At 37.1% G+C, this 20,610-nt stretch overlaps 1 protein-coding gene across 1 annotated transcript in view; it reads left to right on the plus strand.

Moving 5' to 3' along the window:
• MTA3 (metastasis associated 1 family member 3) overlaps window positions 1-20,610 on the plus strand; it is a gene marked incomplete at both ends in the record, with an annotated part of 149,609 nt that overhangs the window by 7,626 nt on the left and 121,373 nt on the right. Inside the window, one exon of the mRNA XM_082305419.1 lies at window positions 15,533-15,659. Coding sequence (XP_082161545.1) covers window positions 15,533-15,659 — 127 coding nt within the window. The remainder of the gene's footprint in view (window positions 1-15,532; window positions 15,660-20,610) is intronic.

Genomic DNA, 20,610 nt, shown 5'->3' on the forward strand with positions numbered 1-20,610 from the left:
CTGTAGCTGGATCTAGAAAATTTAGATGATCCTTTATCTAAACTGGAGTTGATGTAAATATTTTAGGGCAAGGTTTTAGTAGCTGGGGAGGGGGGACTATACTGGCTCTGTACCAGCACTGGCTTTGGGTTACAGTGAAGGGCTCAACTTCTGTATTTCCTTCTTTTGGAATAGGTTTATGCATTGTTACTTTCTTGAAGCTGAGTAGGGTGGCCTTGAGTGCATGATGCCATTTTTTACAGTTCTTTACATTTTAATTTTTTATCTGGTTATGTGCTGTCATGTAATCCTAAGTCTGAAGTCATTCTCTTATTGCAACTTCTCAAACAGCTTTTGCCTAGTCAACCACCTAGAGAGGTTATAAAAAAAAAAAAAAAAAATTCCTGTTGTCAGAGGCTTTTGTCTTCTGATTTATTAACAGAGCTTGCTTTGACTTAGGTGTGCTGAGCTCCTGACTAAATGCCCAGAATGTTTCTGGGCCTATGATAAAGCCCATGCACTATGTATTTTTTCTCATTAATGAAATAGATGCTCTTGTGCATGAGACAGGAGTTAATTTTAAAAAAATCTGAGACATGTTGGTTTCGGTGACCGAGAGATCAAAGCTAAAACTGAGATTTTTCTAGATTACAGAAGCTGTAGTCAAAATCTCCTTTTTTCAATCTCAATTGCTCTTTGTAGAGATCACTTACTGGCTTTACTTCTCATAGTTGCACTTTTCTTAGCATTCGGCTCTTGGAGAGTCAAGTTTCATGTCATATTGCTTTGCAAAATGGTGTTTCTGCTACAGAATTTTTATACATGATAGATTTCTAGGAAGAAAGGAAGAGTCCTGCTAGTGGTCTAGTGATTTCTGTACTCAGTTCTGACCTTGGTATGTCACTGATGTATTGTGGTCAGAAACAAATCAAGTATTCTGTCTGTACTTACATCTGTACTACAGATAAAGAAACTTTTATCTGTAAAGTAATTATCTTATTAGAAGTTCTTACTAAGGTTGGTGAAAAATATTTAATATACCAATACATTTTTACAGCTCCCATTAAAAGATCTCAAAGCGCCTTACAAATAATTAGCCTAAAACCTAAGATTTTATTTTGTATATTAACGTCAAGAATGCTCCAACAGTCTTGGAAATGGTTTGATCTTATATAGCAGTTTTACTGTTGTTGAACTCTCTTACTTTTATGTAGAGATGCTTTGTATTTGTGGAAAAAATAACAATTGTTTTGGATATTTTCAATCTACATTAGTATCATCATAACTGCTATACATTCCAGATGCGTCCAAGAGAATGAAGCTCTTAATATTACATCTGATTTTTGGAAAGCATTTTATTTCAGTAGAGTAGCAGGCTAGCAGATAGCATAGAAGGTGGCAAGAAAATAAACTTAACTTGAGAAATATTGTTTAGTAAATTTAATAGTAATGCAGATTACTCATTAATATTCCCAAAGATAGACAAAGCTGAAATGTGAATTCCTTTCATATGTCATCAGGTTTTTTAATATATGGTTGCTGTTGTGTAGTGGTATTCTTAATACTCAATTCCAGGAAAAACACATGAGAGTTTTTCCTGCCCTCTTCAACAATTGAAGAAATACAGTTTCATTTTTCAGTATTTATTTTTCTCAAGTGTGCATAGAACTAAACCAGGAATAGGGCAAATCAGATATTCAATCTATAAGAAAAAAAATTATGTGTGTGTGGAGACCCCGGGGGTTCAGTAAAGGACTCCAGAGTAAAATGCCTAAAACCCTTTGTGTTGTTCAGTGTTCTTTTCTCTTAGTCACATATTTGACTCAAAACATTTATAACCTAGTATTACTGGGTTATTTTTGCCCGATCAGATGATAACCCAACCAAAAACTAACTTAACTTTGTTTGTTTGTTTTTGTTGTGGTTCTTTTTCATCATAGTAGTTCTTGTACATCAAACTAAAAGGCTCTTATTTAGAAAGGATATAATGTTTCTTTAATCACAATCCCTTTTTTAAAAAATCGCTTTAAGGTGAGAGACTATTACTTAATTCAGATCATATAATGTTTTAGCATAAAAAGTGTCTTTTGACTGGAGATTTTATTTGAAACCTTAAATCGGCTTTTTTTTGGTTCCATTAGTTCCCTTGAATACCTATTGTCTTCACAGCCTATGTTTAGTTAAAAGCACCTTTGGTCAAATCAGTGTGAGACACAAATGCTAATTCTTCCATTGCATATGATCCATTTTCTCCACCTTCATAATTTTAAATGTTTAAATAAGTCATACTTTTTTTTTTTTTTTTTAAAATCGTGGTGAGTGCTTATATTGGTATATCCTCCATATAAGTTCCAGGGAATAAATTAAGATGGTTTATTCGCTCTACTTGTAGTGCTAGTAGAGATTGGCATCTGTCCTACAGGAAAGGCTGCTCAGAGGCAGAGAGAGTTCTTAGTTACTCTTTCAAGAGAATTGAAGTTTAAAGAGCTGCCTGTTTAGCAGTGCTCTTTTGAATGAAAAGATCACTGTATTGCATTGGTCTTGTTACGAATAAAACAGAAACAAACCTTTTGGAGTCTTATTTATGGTCACCTGAGTGCAAAAAAAAAAAGAAGTCTTTAGAGCTCAAGAGTTCAGTTGATTTGTCTCTCTAACAGTATTGCGTAAGTGGGTCTTCCATGGAATTTAGTGGCTTTTGGAAGGTTTTCTCTTAGGTTATTGTTCGTGTTTTCATTGCGCTAGGTGAGAAGGCCTTTTCCTTGCTTGCTCTTAAGAACTGCTCTCTTGATATTACCTTGTGATGAAGGATACCATTTTTCTGGATGTTGGATAGGAGGGAAAGAAACTAATGAGTAGAAAGGCAAAGTTGGGAATCAAAGATAGGAGAATCTCTTGGAGCATTTATAAGGAAGAAGGCGGCTTGGCTGCTAGATACGCCTGAAGAGTGGGTGAGCAGACTGGTGTAACTGGTTCAGTGAGATACTGCCTTCCTAATCTCAAGGCTTCTGTAATTATAAACTAGTGTTTGTTTGCAGCTTAGTGTTGTGTGTGTGTGTGTCCGTCTGTCCCCCCGTGAGTACTGAAGAATTAGGACAAAACGATTTTTGACCTCACATATCTACACTCTTTTCTTTGAGGAAAAGACAAGTCTTTCAGAAGTCTCTGTCTGTGAGCAAGCCATCAGAAGACTCTTGGGTTTGCTTTGAAGATGGGGTGGTGATCAGAGACAAAACCAAATACAGTAAGCCAGGAAAGTTTAGGAGAATGTGTTCCAATGGCTGTTTTGCTTGAGACGGGAGTTCTACATGTTATACTTATTTACAGTCAACTAATAGAGACATCTAAACTAAGCACTAGCAAATTCAAGTATGTTATGTTACTTCTGGGTATGCTGAAGTCTGTGATGTGGGTGAGACACACCTGAGGAGGACCATTTAAGTATGATACAGATAAGGAATTCTTTAATCAGTGGCAGAGTAGCTTTTATGCTGAGGTATTTTTATATTCGTGTAACTATCACTTTCACTGAAAATGAGCTTGAAGAATAGTGGGTTTTTTGTGAGGAAGACATGAACTTTTTGATCTCCTGAGACAAGGGAACATGAAGTTTTCTTTAATTTACCCAAGGGAATGCCTTCAGTTGTAATTTATTTGGAGAGGGGGGAAAAAATTCAGAACTCGCTGAAATAGAGAAGGCCTTGTCCAAAATTACACCCTTGTCGCCAAGGAGAAACTTGTCTCAAGGCTCCCAATTATCCTTTTCAAGGGCTGTTTGGGTAGTCTCATAAATTGTGTGTTTTGTTCATTTGATTTTTGTGCAAGAACTGCATACTTGTGAATTTTTTTTTCCCTCAACAGTAAAAGCAATAAAGAAGCAGTAACGAGGAGCTTTTTGCGTCTGACAATATCTGAGCCTTCTTTTTGTGAATGACATTTTAGAATTAGTAGTTAACTGTAGTGTATATTGTCTCATTAACAAGTTTACTGTCAGCTCTAAGTATCTTGTGGAATTATTAACTGCTGTGGCCGTTCAGACTCTTCCGTTGGTGCAGAATGTCTTGTTATATTGTGAATGTTAATGATCTTCTCTTAATGGAGTGAATGGATTTCCAACTAAGTTCATAATATTAGAAGTTCTTAGCTCTGATGGAAAACTTGCATAAATAAATCTTTTTCCCCTGAGTGTATGTGATCTGCATTTGGGTATGTAGGATTTTGCCCATATAAAAATATTGTCCACTCTATGCAATTAGTTTGTATAACTGCATCTGAATTTTTGCATGAACTAGAAAACTAGCTAGTAGCTGCTAGCTTCATCTTTTGGCCTCTTAAGAATAGATTTATAATTTTGGGTAGCCATACTAGTTTTTTTTTTTTTGTTAAAATCAAAAATCTTATTTTCTGAACATATTATTTAAAAGGCCTGAACACTTTGCTGCCAGTCTCTGTGAATGTAAAAATAAACTCAAACCAAAATCTGGATTAAGTCTGTGAGTTTGCTGTGGAGAGTGGAAAGCTGCAAAATATCACTTCGTGTTTATGCTTAAAAGTGTTTAATAGATATCTGAAATTTCGCTTTTATTTTTATTACTTAATTATTGAAATTATTTATTTAGTATGTTTCCGCAGTGGGGAGGGACTCAGGGGGGTACAAAAGGAGGTGGCACTTTTTGAGCTCTACTCAAAAAATGAATTCTTCACATTTGAGTTGTTGGAAGGAGACAACATTCACAGAAAACTTCCAAGGCAATGTGCGTTCTCTGTTTCCCTGGGTTCCTTAGGATTCATTTCCCAATGGTCAAGTTTAAATACGTGCAACAGTATTACCGTACTTCGTGTTCTGAGTTTCTTTTGATTTGTGGAAAACATGTAACTGTCATCTCTCAGCTGCTAACTTTTTCTTGCCTCCGAAATGTTTGTTAGTTGTGCAGGCCAATGATCCTACGCTGTTTTCTTGATAACCTCCAAAATAGTAGTAACATTTAAGTTGATATTATTGATCATAATTTTTTGTCTTACGAAGATAAATAGGATGTTTCACACCTAGATTTCCATAGTTTCAGATGGTTCTACTTTTTTTTTTTCCTTGGCTTGTAATTTTAAGTGACTCTTCCCACTTTCTCCCCAGGGCACCCACACTGTACCAAAGCACCTGAGGCATAAATTTTAGTCTACAAAAACATTGCTAAGTTATCTCTATCTGCAAAGCTCCAATTAGAGATGCATTTTACATCTTCAAAGAGTTCTCTGATAGTCTAATTGAATCAGTAGTTTATATCATTTACAAATCTGAATGATGTAAACTCACTATTAATATAGGAAGACTTTTTTCCCCATCATGCAGTAGCAGTTAAATGTATGAATCAGGGATCAGGCCGGGTGGTTTAAAGGCTTACCAGCAGTAATTCTTGAATGTCTGTATCGTACAGCAGAGTGAAGTCTGCAGTACTTGTCCTCCGTAATACTCTGCATGCCTGTAACTTCACACATGATGATAGAGAAGGAGCTTATTAGCTTGGGCAAGGCACTGTGTGAGAATGAACGTAATGCTTCCTACCCAAGCTGATTCATGCAGTGCTGAGTATATAGTGTGAGATATTATGGAAGAGGTAGAAGTAAGAGATAAGATTAATATATAAAGTACTTCTGTGGTTTGTCTGTAAACTCTGTTAAATGTAGCCTACACAAATAACAGGGTATGGGCTCAGAGTTACTGTATATGTTGAGTTTGACATGCCCCTAACTACATGGAATATCAGAGTGGGTGGCGGGAACGGCTGTGCTATTTGGAGAGGTGAATTGTCTGTTTGATCAATACTTTTGTTTTTCCTCTCAGCTACTGTTTGTAACCCTGTATGAACAAGGGAAGATTTGTAGCGTGAACCTGATTTTGATTCTGATTTTGATGTGCTACGCAAGTGCTTCTGCAAGGATCGTTGCAGAAAGATGTTTCATACTAATGTAGAATACATCACTCCCATGAGCAAAAGTTTGAGTGGTAAAAAGTGCAATTTTTTTCAGTAGAAGCCTGTTCTACGTTATCAAATTCCTAAAAGACATTGGGGAGCAGTTCATTTTGACTGTCCCCCACTGTCTGAATCCAAAACTTGTTTGCAGATTTATCACAGTACCTAAGATGTCTTCTCTGTGCACATTGCGTAGTTGCTGGGCTATGCATACAGCACTATATATGCATACATCCAGAGGTTATGTAAGCACGTGTGCATTTTCTACTTCTACAACAGGTTAAGCATCTATCAAAAAAATAGCACGACTAAATTAGCAGTCTTCCCATTTTTGATATGCTGAGTGATTGGCTTAAATTTTCATTTGCCTGTTCTTGTTTCGGTGAAGGATTGTGACAGTGATATGCAATGCTGAAGAGAGTCATGTTTCACTTTCCTGTATTAAAAGTGCAGCTTTGTTTTGGCTTAAACCAGTGCAGAAATTGTTAGTGTTGGCAGGGTCAATGACCTATAACCTAGTCGTACAGGGTACTGTGGTCCTTTGCTATGTGACAGTTCCTTTAGGCCAGATCCTTTGACTGATGCTGCTGTCAGGAGTGAAATCCTGATGCTATTATTCTCAGTAGGGCCTCAAGGGGCCAAGGACTCAGTTGCCAAGTATCAGACAAGAAAAAGGGCTTTGATATATGGCAGCTTTTATGTTTATTTTTGCCTTAAAAGGGTGACTAGCTTTGTATACTTTCATAATGTTTTTGCCTTTTTTTTTCTGCTTTTTAATTTTTTTCTTAATAAGAGGTAAAAAAGCCAGAATCAGAATACTGAACATTCAACATGTATGAAGTGAATAAATTATAATTTTTGGTATTTTCCTTGATACTATAACAAACATGGTATATGAATTTGTTGCCTACAAACCAAAGTACTGAGAGTAGAAGAAAAACTTTATTAGTTTATTCAACCTTTATTTCCATTTATTTAAAAAAAAAAAAAGTCAAAATGGCATATGTATTAAAGATTTGACTAGTTAATGCAATGTGATGTTTATTCTTACGCTGTTTTGTTTGTTTGTTTTTTTTTCCCACCGGCATCAGAATTAATAAATTAAAAGGCTTTAATAATTCAAAGTGATACATATATTCATATTTCTTTATACTTTTCTCAGTTCATATGTATAGTTCTTATTAGTTAGAATCTTAAGATCTCTGTACATGCAGCAAGGAAAAAATATACGCTGGAAGATGAATCTCTAGCATAGCTGAAGATGGAAAAAAAATGAACTTTTAAGTCTTACACGGACCATCAAAGTGAATGAACTCTTCCTGCTTGTTTCATCAGATCTATAAACAGAAAAGCTTTCTTACCATGCAGGCGTTGAGCAGACATTATCTTGGATAACATTCTTCTCATTTTAAAATCCTGCACATAGAGTTTTAATGTGTCTTGGTTAGGTTTACTCAAGAACAGGATATACAAATCCTTTTCTTTCTTTTTTTTCTACTACTTCTTTCCTCCCTGCAAAAAAATCAAACAAAATTCAGCCCTTCTGGAAGGAGATACTGTAGAAGATAAATAATTCCTGTTTTATAAGCAGAATCATATGCCATTCTGAGTAGGGGTAGGAAAGTGCTTGTACAATCTGTGCCTTTTAGTCTCTGCCAACAAATTTTGAAAAGCTGTTCACCTGCTATTGAGGATGTGAATCGTATGTTAGAAAAGCAGTTTAGATCTCTGAAGCTCTGTGGTTGTCTTGTCACACAGTGAAAGAAAATGCCAGTGTAGATCTTAAATGTGGACTCTGGGTTCTTACAGAAAACTGAAGAGATTTTTCATGTTCTTAGTTCTCGACATTTTTTTTTTTTTTTTAAATATTTTTAAATATTTACACTGCATTTTGTTAAGGAGAGGCAATATGCAACTTGTTAACTAACTAGATCAGGTACACCTGTTGCCTGTTCTAAAGGAAAGACCATCTTGTTTTAACAAGATATTATGAGCAGGTCTGTATGGAAATGGTGAAAATCCAAGTGATGGGAAAAGTTAACAGCATCAGTCTCATGGAAATGGAAGATGCAGATCTCCCTTTTCTCAAAATGAGGTCTAGTAATTATTCACGCAGGTTACATGGCATTGTTGCAGATAGCTTTTGTATTTCTTGAGCCAGATGATAGATTTAAAAAATGATTTGTTGGGCAGCGTCAGATTCCCCATGTGCACTTTTGCTCTGTGCGTGGTCTGCCAGCCTGGATTTGTGGGTAGAACTAAAACTTTCCACTTTCTTTCCCACCACAGCTCTAAACGTATTTACACTTTGGAAAAAATACTAATTGGCTTCTGATTCAGCTGATGAGCTTGATACCAGTAATTGGACATTGAAAATATTCATCATATTGCAAATAGTTGTGTCTGTGGCACAATTTTGAGTCTGTTGCTTGCTGCTGCTAACGAGCTGCTTAAAGAAACGCTGTGCAGGACTGTTGCTTCACACATGCTGCAACAGGTTGCTGCAGTTCATACAGGTGTACACGTGACCAAACACATTTTGAGCCCTGTAACAGGATATTTGCTCATTTGGAAGAGTTTGCATTTGAATAAGTGAGACAGAAACCAGGTAAGGGGGAGAGAAGGGAAAAATCTAGTTTAGATTTATGATACAGGATTACCAGCTCTTTCATCATTGCCTGCACGTCATTTTTTTCATGCTTCTATGGGACACTTCTGTTCTGTAGTGTTGTCATAAACCAGTTTGCAGTGCTGAGTAACAGGGTTAAAAAACTAGTGTGCTTACTCCGACACTTATTCATGTCACATTTAATTTGTTAGGTTATATTTATTAATGTAGCACATCATGATTCATACTACTTATGAAGTTAATCCTTCTCTGCCTTCCACCCACGAGCTCCTTGCTCTCAAAAATTTCCAAAGCCAGTTATCCAAAAAACCCACCCATCAAGTTTTGGAAGGTGGAGTTTTCTGGTAATGAAAACTGTGATAGTTTTAATGAAATATTTTTGCTACAGGCCTATGATAAACATGAGATAGTTACCCGGTTGCTTATGACCAACTGTTGTCCTGGGAATTGTTGTTATTGTAACATGCTACTTGGAAGTACTCAAAAAAACCCCTTTTGCATGATTTTAGAAATAATTTTTATTATTGGAGAGTAGGTGTGGCATATTAGTTGTTAATGGTTGTGCAGTGTAATTATTTTTTTTTGTTTTGTGACCTCCTTTAGAAAAATAATGAGGTAGTATGGGAGGATCACCTGTATAATCATCTAAGAAAACTGGATAACCCCTTAGAGGCCATGTGTATATCTGTGCTATCCAATAGGAATTAAAAGTACACCTGTTCCCTGTAGACACAACCGATAAGTTGGGGTTTTTTTTCCCCTACCTGCAGAATTGTTCAGATTCACACTTTCAATAGTAATATGCTATCTAAATGACTCATAATCCATGCAAACTGTGCTTTAGATTTCTAATCCTATCTGACAGTAACAGCAAATATCAAATTGATGTTATATATTCTAACAGCCATCTGAACATTGTACTAACAGATGTGATGTAAGTAAAGCTAATTAATTCAGCTTTGGTAAACACTTTCTCAGTCAAATTGACAGTATAACTATGCATAGTCTAGCTCCCAAAGTTGATTAAACTGCTTTACTACAGCACTAGGGGGTTAAGTATCACAACTAAGTTAGTACAACACAACATGTGGCAAGAAGCCTCACACAGCTGAGCAAATTGGCCAACTGCTCACCTAAGAGAGCTCTTCATTCACAGTCTGAGTTGTTCAGATGGTTAGACTTACTGTTTATCTTTTGTACTCATTTTGGCAGTAAATAGATTTACTCCCTTTCCCCCAAAATCTGTATTTATAATTCTTACTGCTGTAGCATCTAGCTGCCAAATGAGCACTTGATGTTTTTGCCACAACCAGCTAAGCTTAAAAGAGACTTACGCACAGCCGTCTTTCCTTTGATGTGTGTGGTAAACTTGCTGCTGTTCAGCATTCTCAGCTTTTTATCTGTAGGTTTTAAAATACGTTGGTGATACCTGTGATGTATATAGGTTTTGGGCTGAGTATAGAAGAAAGATATACAGGAAAGGAAAAAAGTTTAGAAACTGTTCTGAAAGTAAGGCTTAGTGGCATTCTTTGAACTGAAATCTACACTGATCTAATACAATTTTGAAGGTATTTTAACAAACTTTGTGAAACTGCTGTAACTCCACAAATAGTGGTAGTGATTTACATCTCTCCATCTAAGCTTGCATAAGCCGGATGCAGCTGAGCTGAGATACGGTTTCAAAATTGGAAGCAATTAAGTTTAAGAGGTAGAAAGTTAATGCAGCTCAGGTTTTGGTTACACTGCTGATTTAATTCAGCATCAGTCTGTGCTGCTCTTGAGAGGAGTGGTCTAGGTTTTTCCCAATATGACTTACCAGTTTAAGTCTTATTCCTGCTTTTTTTTTTTTTTTTTTTTTTTTGTGCCAGCGCTAGCATTTTTGGTAGGCACACCAGGCCAAGGAATTTGAATTGGTCTGGATTAAGGGACAACCAGGTGAATAAAAAAACTTAATTGCATGGTCTGAGTCAGGGGGGTGGTGGTTAAGGGTTCATACTGTGTGTGGAGATGGGATGTGTCTCTATCAGTGACTGGAACAGGCAATGTGGTACACTCATCATGTTCACAGGTGACACCACACTGAGGGGGATGACCAGGTGATACGCTTGGGGGAAGGGCTGGTAGTCAGGGATTCCTAGAAAGCAGGAGGAATGGTCTGTTGAGAACCTGAAGATATTCAGCAGGGACAAATGCCAAGTCTTGCACCTGGGAAGGAAGAGCCCCTGGCAGGGATACAGGCTGAGGACAGAGGGGCTGGGGGAGCAGCTCTGCAGGAATGGGCCTGGGGGCACTGGCAGACAGCAACTCCCTGGCAATGAAGTTGGCCAACAGCATCCTGGACTGTATCACCAGGTGCGTAGCCAGTAGATCAAGGCAAGTGATTATCCCCCCTGATTATTCAGCACTTGTTGCATCACATCTAGGTACCTCATCCAGTTTTAGGCCCCTGATACAGGAAAGTTGCTGATAAATTGGAGCAAGTTCATCAGAGGCCACCGTGACGGGCACTTGCCCTGCTAGGAAAGGCTGTGGGAATTGAGCCTGTTTAGCTTGGAGAAGAGGTAGACTTCCAGTGCCTCTGGGGAGGTTACAGAGAAGATAGAGTTGGACTCTTTGCAGTGACTAAATTGGAACAGGAGTGATTCAGATTAGATACAAGGAAAAGCTTTTTCACCGTGATTGGGTTGCTGGAGAGGTGGTGTGGTCTCTGTCCTCAGAGATCTTCAAGACCCAACTGCATAAAATGCTGAGTAACCTGGGCTGACCTTGCAGCTGAGCCTGTGGAGGAGTTTGTACTAGAGAGCTCCTGAGGCCCCTTCCAGCCTGAATTACTCTGTGTTTCCATGGTTCTGTGATCCAGCCAGCCTCTAGCTGAAAATAACACTGTCAGTGGTTTGGTGGCAATAGAGGAAGAACTTTCTTCCTCCTTTTAAAACTGAGGATTTACTCCCTCTCCCTGAAAACAGCCTTCGGTGTGTAAACTAAGCTCTCTTACTTTCTGTTGCAGTAGATGAGGAGAGCACCTGATGGGTTATTTTGACTTAGTTAAGGAAGAGTAATATATTAGAAGAATTTAACTTGTTTGCTAGCTGATGGTTAACTATAGAGTGGTTTGAGTCACATTTAAACCTTCAAGTGTCTTCTAGGATTTTTTTTTTTTTTTTTAGTTATTTTTAAACCGTTTTCTATTAAATGGGTGTATTGTGTTTCTAGAGACTTGCCCTCTGTTTATTTTGATTTGAGTTGTAAAAACAAGCAGTTCTTCCTAGTGGCAAGCTTGAATCATCACATAACTATAAACAAAGACACTGCATACAAAGTTGAGGTGGCATAGAGAGTTGTCTCTTCTCATGCTCACTAACAGCACCATTTTCTAACAGTGAATCCCACAAATTAAATGGAAGAGGAAAAAAAAGAGAGTTCACATTTTTAAAAGTGGTGGTGCATATGTAAAATGAGTGAGGGTTATAGTTTCTTCCTGTTATCCGCTGCTTGATTGAGTTAGTTAAGTCTTATTTACTTCAGGGGGAAAAAGGGAAAGGGTAAATCTGCAGCACTGCCACTGAAACTATCACAAGATCACTCTGGCTTTCAGGATCAAAGTAAGTATTTACAATTGCTGATTAGAAAACCCATGTATACTAAATAGACCTAAAGCTTTAAAACCTCACTGGAGATGCCTGTTTTTGCTCTCCAGGATTTTTCCTTTAAATAATGAAATATTTCTTGTAAACCAGGAAAATTACTACAAAACAGCATTATTTTAAACTTCACCCAAGGCCTAAAGGGGATTGTGTCATTTTCAAAAACTGATTGTATTCATCTTTGTAGTCATACCTAAGACTTTCAAAATATTTTTAAGCTGAACAATTTTAAATTGAATTTTGTTTTCTCTCTAATCTTGGAACAATGAGGCCTGTGTATGTCATCACCATATTGCTCCATTAAAATATTTGCTCACTCTGAGCCATTTCTTTATTTATCTTCCTGAGTGCTGAAAATGTGCTTAGCTTAGTGCTACTTTGTGATTTCCTATAGGTACCTTCCATTTCACTCCTTTTGACAGGAATAATCTCTCCTTGGATGGCAAATTAAATTTCACATCTGCTGCAAATCTGAGTCAAAGAGGTGAAGAGATCTCTAAAAGTACTGGAAGTTCTTCACCACTTTTCTTCTAATAGGTGTTAAGGCCTGATCTGTGCAAAAACCTGGTTCGAAAGCAGCTATCTAAAGGTTTGCTCAGATGCAGAATTCTTTTTATTGCTATTAAGCAAATTTAATTTTCTCACTTCTTTATGCTATCCAGTGTTTCCTTCCCTGGTACAGGTTTGTGTTACTGCTGGGGCAAACTATTACTTGTTTTACTATATGGTAATCCTACTGTTAGCATTGTTTTTATATTATAACGCTGAAGAAGAAAATTCTAAAATTATCCTGGTGATAAATTATATCGTGTTAAGAGTGGAACTGTTCTGGCCATGGTTTATTCTACTTACTGAGCTTGTCAGAGTAAAACATGCATGTTTTATTTCTAAAACTACAACAGAAAAAGTTACATTGTTTCATGTTTGGGTTTGGAGTGTTTTAGGAGATGTGTCTAAGAGACATTTAATTTCAGCTTCAGGCTCTTGGGTCAACACTTTCTTGGCTTATGTAAGATTAGTACAGTAAATATATGATTAAAGTCTTTGTTTTTTAAAAAAAAATATTTTTTTATTGAAATTCTTACTCTGAAGGAGTTATTAAGACACTTGAGCATAGGTGTCTAAAGGCATTTTAAACTCTCTGGAATATTGTCTCTGGCTCCCTGCAGCTGCTTTAAAATGGCACATATTCTCCTGTGTTTTGTGCCATATCTGCAGTCAGATGTTTTGAATATGTCAATCTAAAATGGCCCCAGACGCCTGTGTTTGGATGCCTAAATTGCTTTCTAGCTGACTGCTTTTTGTCAGCTGTTTTCAGATGGTTGTAACACAGGATTACCTTGGTTTGATATTTTTCAGGAAGGAGAGAGGAAATAAATAGCCAACTGAGAACTTTGGACCTGTAGAATACTACAAGCAGTATGTTTATTAAAAAACAAAACAAACCCCCCCCCAAAACCCAATAAAGCAACCACTGGCATGTCTTGATATTTTAAGAAGAAATATTAATGCTTGAACTTTGAAATACAAATGTAGCTTGTAGCAGTCAGTTGCTGTAATACAGTTGGACCTATTGATTGCTTGAAATATAAACTTTTTAACATTAATTTCTATTTTTTTCTTTAATTATTTGCATAATTAAAAAAATGACTTGCCTTTGCATGGATTTTTTTTTTTTTTTAAGCTTTATTTATTGTTAGTATTATAGATGCCAGAATAATTCTGAACTGAGTTGTGGTCTGACTTGAATCTGTACATGGGTCAGGTGAGGCTGTGGGGTGTCAGGTGAGACTGGGGGGGTGTCTTGTTTTCATTTTTGTTTTTCTTATTCTATTTCTCCACAAAACATGCCAAAACAAGGAAGGTGACTTCGGGGGTCTACAGCAAGATAGACTTAAAAGTGTATGGAATTGGGTTGGAAGAAATTGGTTCTATCAGAGTGTATTGTTTATCACTTTTGTGGAAAGAACTATTAGAAGCAGAATGAGCTACACAAAGGCATGATTAAAAAAAATAAAATAATAAAGTGTTGCATTTGGAGAGAACTGCGGTTGCCATGAGGATACAGGCAGGCTTCATTTTGAGATAGTGTCTGTAGGTTGTTTGTAAAAATGGTTATTGTTGGAAGAGTGGATGAGGTGATCTGTTGTAGGTAGTTACGTGAAATATTATCTGATGCTGAGGTTTCGTTCTTTAATTTCTGAGACATTTTATAAAGTACACTTGGGTTTTGCAGCTGATGGATAATTCAGCAGGTAGAAAATTGCCCAATCTTAGAGAAATTATTAAAGTGTCTGTATTTTTGTGTACAGAGACTTTTTGTCCTTTCTGGGAATCTAGAGGAAGTATAGATGCAAGTTCCACATGTCCCGAGAATCCACTAGGAAGGCATATTTCAGCCATGAAGATCCCAGGGTAGCCATTTTGGAGAGTCTGTCATCCTATGACATGTTAGCAACTGTTCTGAACATTGCTCTTTAACTCTGTATGTGATGCTTTCTAGTAGCTGCTTCTATTTCTTCCTTTATGTTCCCAGTTTGCAGTTGGTTTAAATCTTTAAAAGGGAATAATTTCCTTGGTTTTATCATATATGAGGTAATACTAGAGAATTTCAGATTAGCATAACTATAAAAGATAGTTTTCAACTGAAAACATCCTTCAAAAAGATCTATATAATTTACAATTTGCTGTTACAGATGCTGTCTCCTAGGTTAGATAGTGCTGTCTTGCTTGAAATAGAAATAATTTTGAATCTTATTTAAATATGAAAATAAACTGTATTTGTTGTACCTAATAAGGTTAACATAATGGAAAGCAGTAAGCTTTTTCAGTTTTCTTAGACTGCGATTTGGCAGTCTTAGACTGCAATTGTGTTTTAGTGAATTTCTGTTCATAGAACATATGCTTTTCCCCAGGACTTCTGTAAAAGTTTTAGTAATACCAATATCGGCAACAGAAAATCTAAACCAGAACTGGTCAGCAAGCAAGAAGCACCCCCAGAGAAAAAAACAGATGAAAGAAGATGAAAAAAGAATGAGTAATGTTGTCAGGATTGTTCTTACAGCTATATGAAAGACATCAACGCGTAGTACAGTAGGAGAGGAGCGTAATTTTTTAAAGAGTTTAAGTAGAAGGTATAGAATTCAAAATACTTAATATTCTGTCAAGTTACATAAACTGTAGTCTTGTTAAACTCATCTTTTCTTTGAAATACTAAGGGAGGTTGCTAAGGGGGTGGGGGGATGTCAAGTGAAATGGCTGGAATGGTGTTATGCAACAGAGTTAATTTCGACCTACGCTCTGCTTCTCTGCAGAAGAAGTTGAAGAAGAGTCTGAAACTACAATTGAGGTTGACTTGACTGATAAACAGAAACATCAGTTGAAGCACAGAGAGCTCTTCCTTTCTCGCCAGTATGAGTCCCTTCCGGCAACGCATATCAGGTAAGAAAAAGTAAATATCATTTATCTGTGTATTCTGTTGAGGTGGATTGCCTGCCAGTAGCCCACCTGTTTGAACACTTCAGCCTTTATCTTGCAGAAGGATGTGATTGATCACAGCTGAGTTGTGCCAGGTTGTCCCATGAACTGCTTTGGAAGCTTTGGTTTTTCCTTCTGTTACTTCATGTCTGAGCCTTGGAAGGGGCGAGTCTCAGAGCTCTGGCTTGCCAATTAGAGCATCAGTTGATAATGTGGTATAAAGTCAGTCTGTTCCTACTTTGGAAGAGTTGTTTTATTAATTCTTCTTCTGCTGGCCAGAGGAACTTTGACCATTTCGTCTGCCCAGGGAAACCACAGATGGATTTGGAAAGGAGACGGTGACTCAGTGGTCAGATCTGCAATTCAGGGCTGTACGCATTTAAAAATAAAATTACCCCAACTTACTTCAGTAAATGTGAAGGAGAAGTCATGATTGAGTTTGGCTAAATGTTGCAAAAGCATTTCAAATATTGTTTTAAATTGCCCTAATGCTAATGTAGGAAGAAGCTTGCTAAAGCTCAAAAAGGGTTTGTTGATTTCTTTCTGTAAATGATGTAAGCACTCATGTCATCTCCTATTTAGCAGTCAAGCAAATTCTTTTTGGGTGGGGGTGGGGAGGAATGATGTACCTAGAAATGGAAAAGAAAGAGCACAGTGACAGGGGGGAGTGTAGTAAATGTAAAACAAGGGCTTTTACATTGCATTCTGAAGGAATTTTCGTTTTCTCATTACATCCAGCTCCCCTCAGCTGTTTCAGACCATAAATGACTAGCAGCTACCAAAAAAAAAAAGGCGTATATGCTCCAATAGGAGAAACACTTTGTATGTGCATACGTATTTATCTCTCTCAGTGGCAAATGCGTGGCTTATCTTTCTCACTGCCAACACAAAAACTGGAAGTTGCAAATTTTTGTATTAATTTCCTGTGCTTGATTCAGCTACATGTTCTCTGACTTTGAGAAAGTCATTTAACTGTCAAGTCTCTGCTTCTCCAACTATAGCAGAGAGATAATAATCCTGTGCAGTTTCTTTTACTTACTTTGACATTTAGATTACCGAAATAGGGTACTCTCTTCATGGAGAGAAGATTACATAGAAGTAGTATTGTAAATGTCTTCTCACCTCGCAACTCAGGGAGCAAACACAATAGAGGTTCTCCAGTACACACTTCACAAAGAAGCCAGAACAACACGTGAATTCATAGTACATGCAGCGCTGCACAGCAGGCAAATGCAGAGTGATGACTCGCATTTACTTTTCAGAACAGATGAGTGCTGTAGGGCTATCCTGTCCTGCGTTACTAAGACCTTTACCAGATAAATTCTGGAACAAGCTTTATGTAGTCTAATGAGATTTTAACAATCTTAACTCTATTTTAAGAAGAAACAAGAAGGAAAATACACTGCAAAATATTCCTTATTTAGCTTTTTAATGTATTAGTTTTCAAATTCTGTGATTCTCAGCAGTTTTCATAACTTGTATTAATTAGTTAATCTTGTAAAAGAGGACAGAAATGTTGTGAAGGTGGTACTCCTCCAACTTTCTCCCATCAGTACTCCAGAATGTCCAAGGATGGGGATTCCACAGCCTCTCTGGGTGTCTGTTTCCGTGTTTGACCACCGTTGTGGTGAAAATGTCCAGCTCTGTCTTATTTATATATCTTTTCATTAAGTAATTGAAGACAACAATAGGATTTCTCCCTTCAGTTGTCATACCTTAAGAGTGAACAAATCCGGTTTAGTATCATCTGCAGACTTGCTGGAAGTGTATTCAGTTAACTTGTTCAGATTGTTAATAAAGGTGTTAAACTGTTGGCCCCAGTATCAGCACTTGGGGGATGCCTGCAATAACCAGCTGCCAGCTGGACTTTGTACCACTCACTACAACCTTTTCAGCCTGGTGGTCCAGCTAGTTTTTTTCCAACTTTATTGTCTACTTACCTAGTCCGTATGTTACCAATCTGGTTAAAGAACACTACGGGACACACTGCAGGCCTTGCTAAGGTAGGGTAGATGACATTCAATGCTGTCACTGGTCTGCCAAGCCAGTCATCTCCATATAGAAAGCTAGCAGATACTCATGCAATGGAAGTCTGAGTAGCTCCATTCTGTGGGCTTTTGCTCTCACCACCTGCAGTTTTAGCCCCTAGACAGGAACAGTTGGATTTATAGGAGAAAATAAATGGTACAATGGAATGTGGAGTGGAGAATGGAGATAAGTTTTCTCAAGAGTAAGAATACAAAAGCTCAGTCCCTTTGGAAGGAAGAGGAGAAAGCTAGACGTGATTTTAACAGAATGGAGGAGGCTGAACCATCTATAGTTGCTTTTGGCAGCTACAGATCGTGAACGTTTACTGACATCTTCAGCGAAGAAAAGATACTGAGTTTGGTTGCCTTTCTGCTTGTAATTTAAGGGAATAAAATAATTTTACCTGGTGTGGTATGTTTCTATTTAATTTTTACTAATTTACCGCTACTGCTTTTGTTTCATCTTTCTTCTTTTCTTAACTTTACTCTTTTTACGTTTTTTAAACTGAATGGCAGAGAAAATTACAGCCCTCCCCCTGCCCCCCCCAACCCCTATGACTGAGATTACTTTTATTCTAATTCACAATTACAAATACAGTAATGTCTCATTTCTACACCTGGTGCCACTACTTTATAGTTGAGATGCCTTGCAGTTATTTTAGCAGGTTAGATTTCTTTGATGTGCAAGTCTAATTCTAAAGCTCTTTGGTCTGTAATGTTGAGGTTTGAAAAATTCTGATGTAATTTGTTTGCTTTTGAATTATTGAAGTATAGTTTCATTCCTTATTCTCATACTTTTTGTTTTGCTATATACATTGTCTGTAACTCTCTTGACATATAATTTGTTTTGTTATAAGTATGGGCATTTTTTAGACTTCATCTTGTTTCCCATTTACGTTAATGCCATTTTAGTAGCTTTAGGAAGTGGTGTAAGTTTTGGCACAAAAAAAAAAAAAGCCAGATTTAGAAAAGAATTAGAAGCGGGTAGTGTAGTAGTAATTAAACATGGCAGCACTGCCTTGTGGACACAGTGATCCTGCAGTGGAATGTATTTAAGAAGGTATAATTGCCTAGCTCGGTGCAGCACCATTCTGGAGTGATGGCATGTGGTACAGTACAAGCTGATATACTAGTCTGGGTCTCAAAGACAAGGCTTGTTACCGTAGTGCCTACTTGTCAAGTTACAAGTGAAACTATTCCCTCCCCTGTCTGCTCAAATGTGTAAGGTTGGTAGCACCCCTCCAGTGAATTATCTCCTTCCTTTCTAATCCCTTCATGTTACAGGTGCAGTTTTGCCAGGCACTGTAATCCCCGGATGTCCTTGTAACAGTTATGAGCCAGCCAAACTCACTGAATGCTCTCCTTCATTAACGTCGCACAGTAAATGCACCCAGAATTCATGCAGATGGCTCCTGTAAGCAATGTCAGTCCCAGAGAGGGGCTGAGTTGAGCTGAAGTGCTGTCTACTTTAACTTGGGTTTTGAGAGATTTGAGCATTACCAAATACAGCACTTTGGAAAGGCATGAGAAGGCACGGGGAAAAAAAATGTTGAAAGTTGTCATAAAGATGAAATTGTTTGCCAGTGTTGTAAAATTCACCATAAAACTTAACACACGGTGAAATGCGTCCCTTGTATAAAAATCTACAGATGGTTATCTTGTTGGAGAGATACACTGGGTTATCTGACTTGGGCTTTACATTTATTTTTATTCTTAAGGTACCAAGAGTTAATGGGTGATAAACACATTTAGATTGTTGTAAAAGATTGCATTAACTTCTAAGATCATTTGTAATTGCTTTTAAATTTAATACATCATATGAGTTGTGTAGAAGAATTTATTTATCCATCAGGGTTCATCTTGCCATTTCATTATCTTTGCTTAGTTCTTGTTTGCTAGTAACTGTGTTTCAGTCTTGGGGTTGTGTTTTTTGTGTTTTATTATTACAATTATGATTATTGTTAGTCTTTGGAAAGCATACATAAGGCAAGCATTCTCAGATGTCGTAATAAAATCAGGTGTGAATCTTTTGGGCTGCTTTATGCTGCAATAACACACATACCCCTTTAAAAAAAAGAAATACGAACGTATTTATGCAAAGTAAAAAGAGGCTTGTGTACGGACTATTTGACTAAAGTCAAAAGAGCTTGAGAATGGAGAAAAGTTTCAGAGTGGTGACCATTTGAAAAGGGGAAAGAGGATTTCAAATATATATATTTGGTTGCTATCATGTTGGTGATTTAGTTGGTTGATACAGTTGTGTGGGGTTTTGTTACAGTTAAAGTACTACTTTGTCAAAATTTTTTCTTAGTTACAGCAGGGTGACAAATACTTATATTGTAAATAAAAATGAAATTTGCTAAATTACTCCTGTTCAGTAATCTTTCTGGTAAGTTAGAGTTTGAATAAAAGTTTTTAAGAGTCTTTCCCTGGGATCAAAGAAGAGTGGTTATGGGATTGTTGTGACCTCTTTAGTTGATCTTTTACCTGATTCAGGCCACACAATTTTGTGCAGTGACTGTTGGCGTGTTGCCAACCGTTTGTGCTTGAATTAAATTGTATATTTTGGTGAGACATCCATGCTCGTTTGAAAAATTGCCAACTGATGGATAATTTACCATATTCTTTGTAATTTTATCAGTTGCTAATTATCTGTGTTTGTACCACTCTACTTTTTTTTTTTATAAGTGCAGGGATTCTGGTCACATAGAGGTTTTTTTTTTTTTCCTTTTTTTCTTTTTTTTTTTCTTTTTTTTTTTTTCCTCCTGGAGACTGTGTTTTCACTGAATACTTTTAGCTCTTCTTGGACACAATTTCGAGATGCTGAAATTCTTGCTGAGCTTAATTGCTGGACTCAACATGGCTGTGTATGACACCTGCCCGTTATG

Source organism: Platalea leucorodia (assembly GCF_965183815.1).
Source record: "Platalea leucorodia genome assembly, chromosome: 3".
Lineage (NCBI taxonomy): Eukaryota > Metazoa > Chordata > Aves > Pelecaniformes > Threskiornithidae > Platalea > Platalea leucorodia.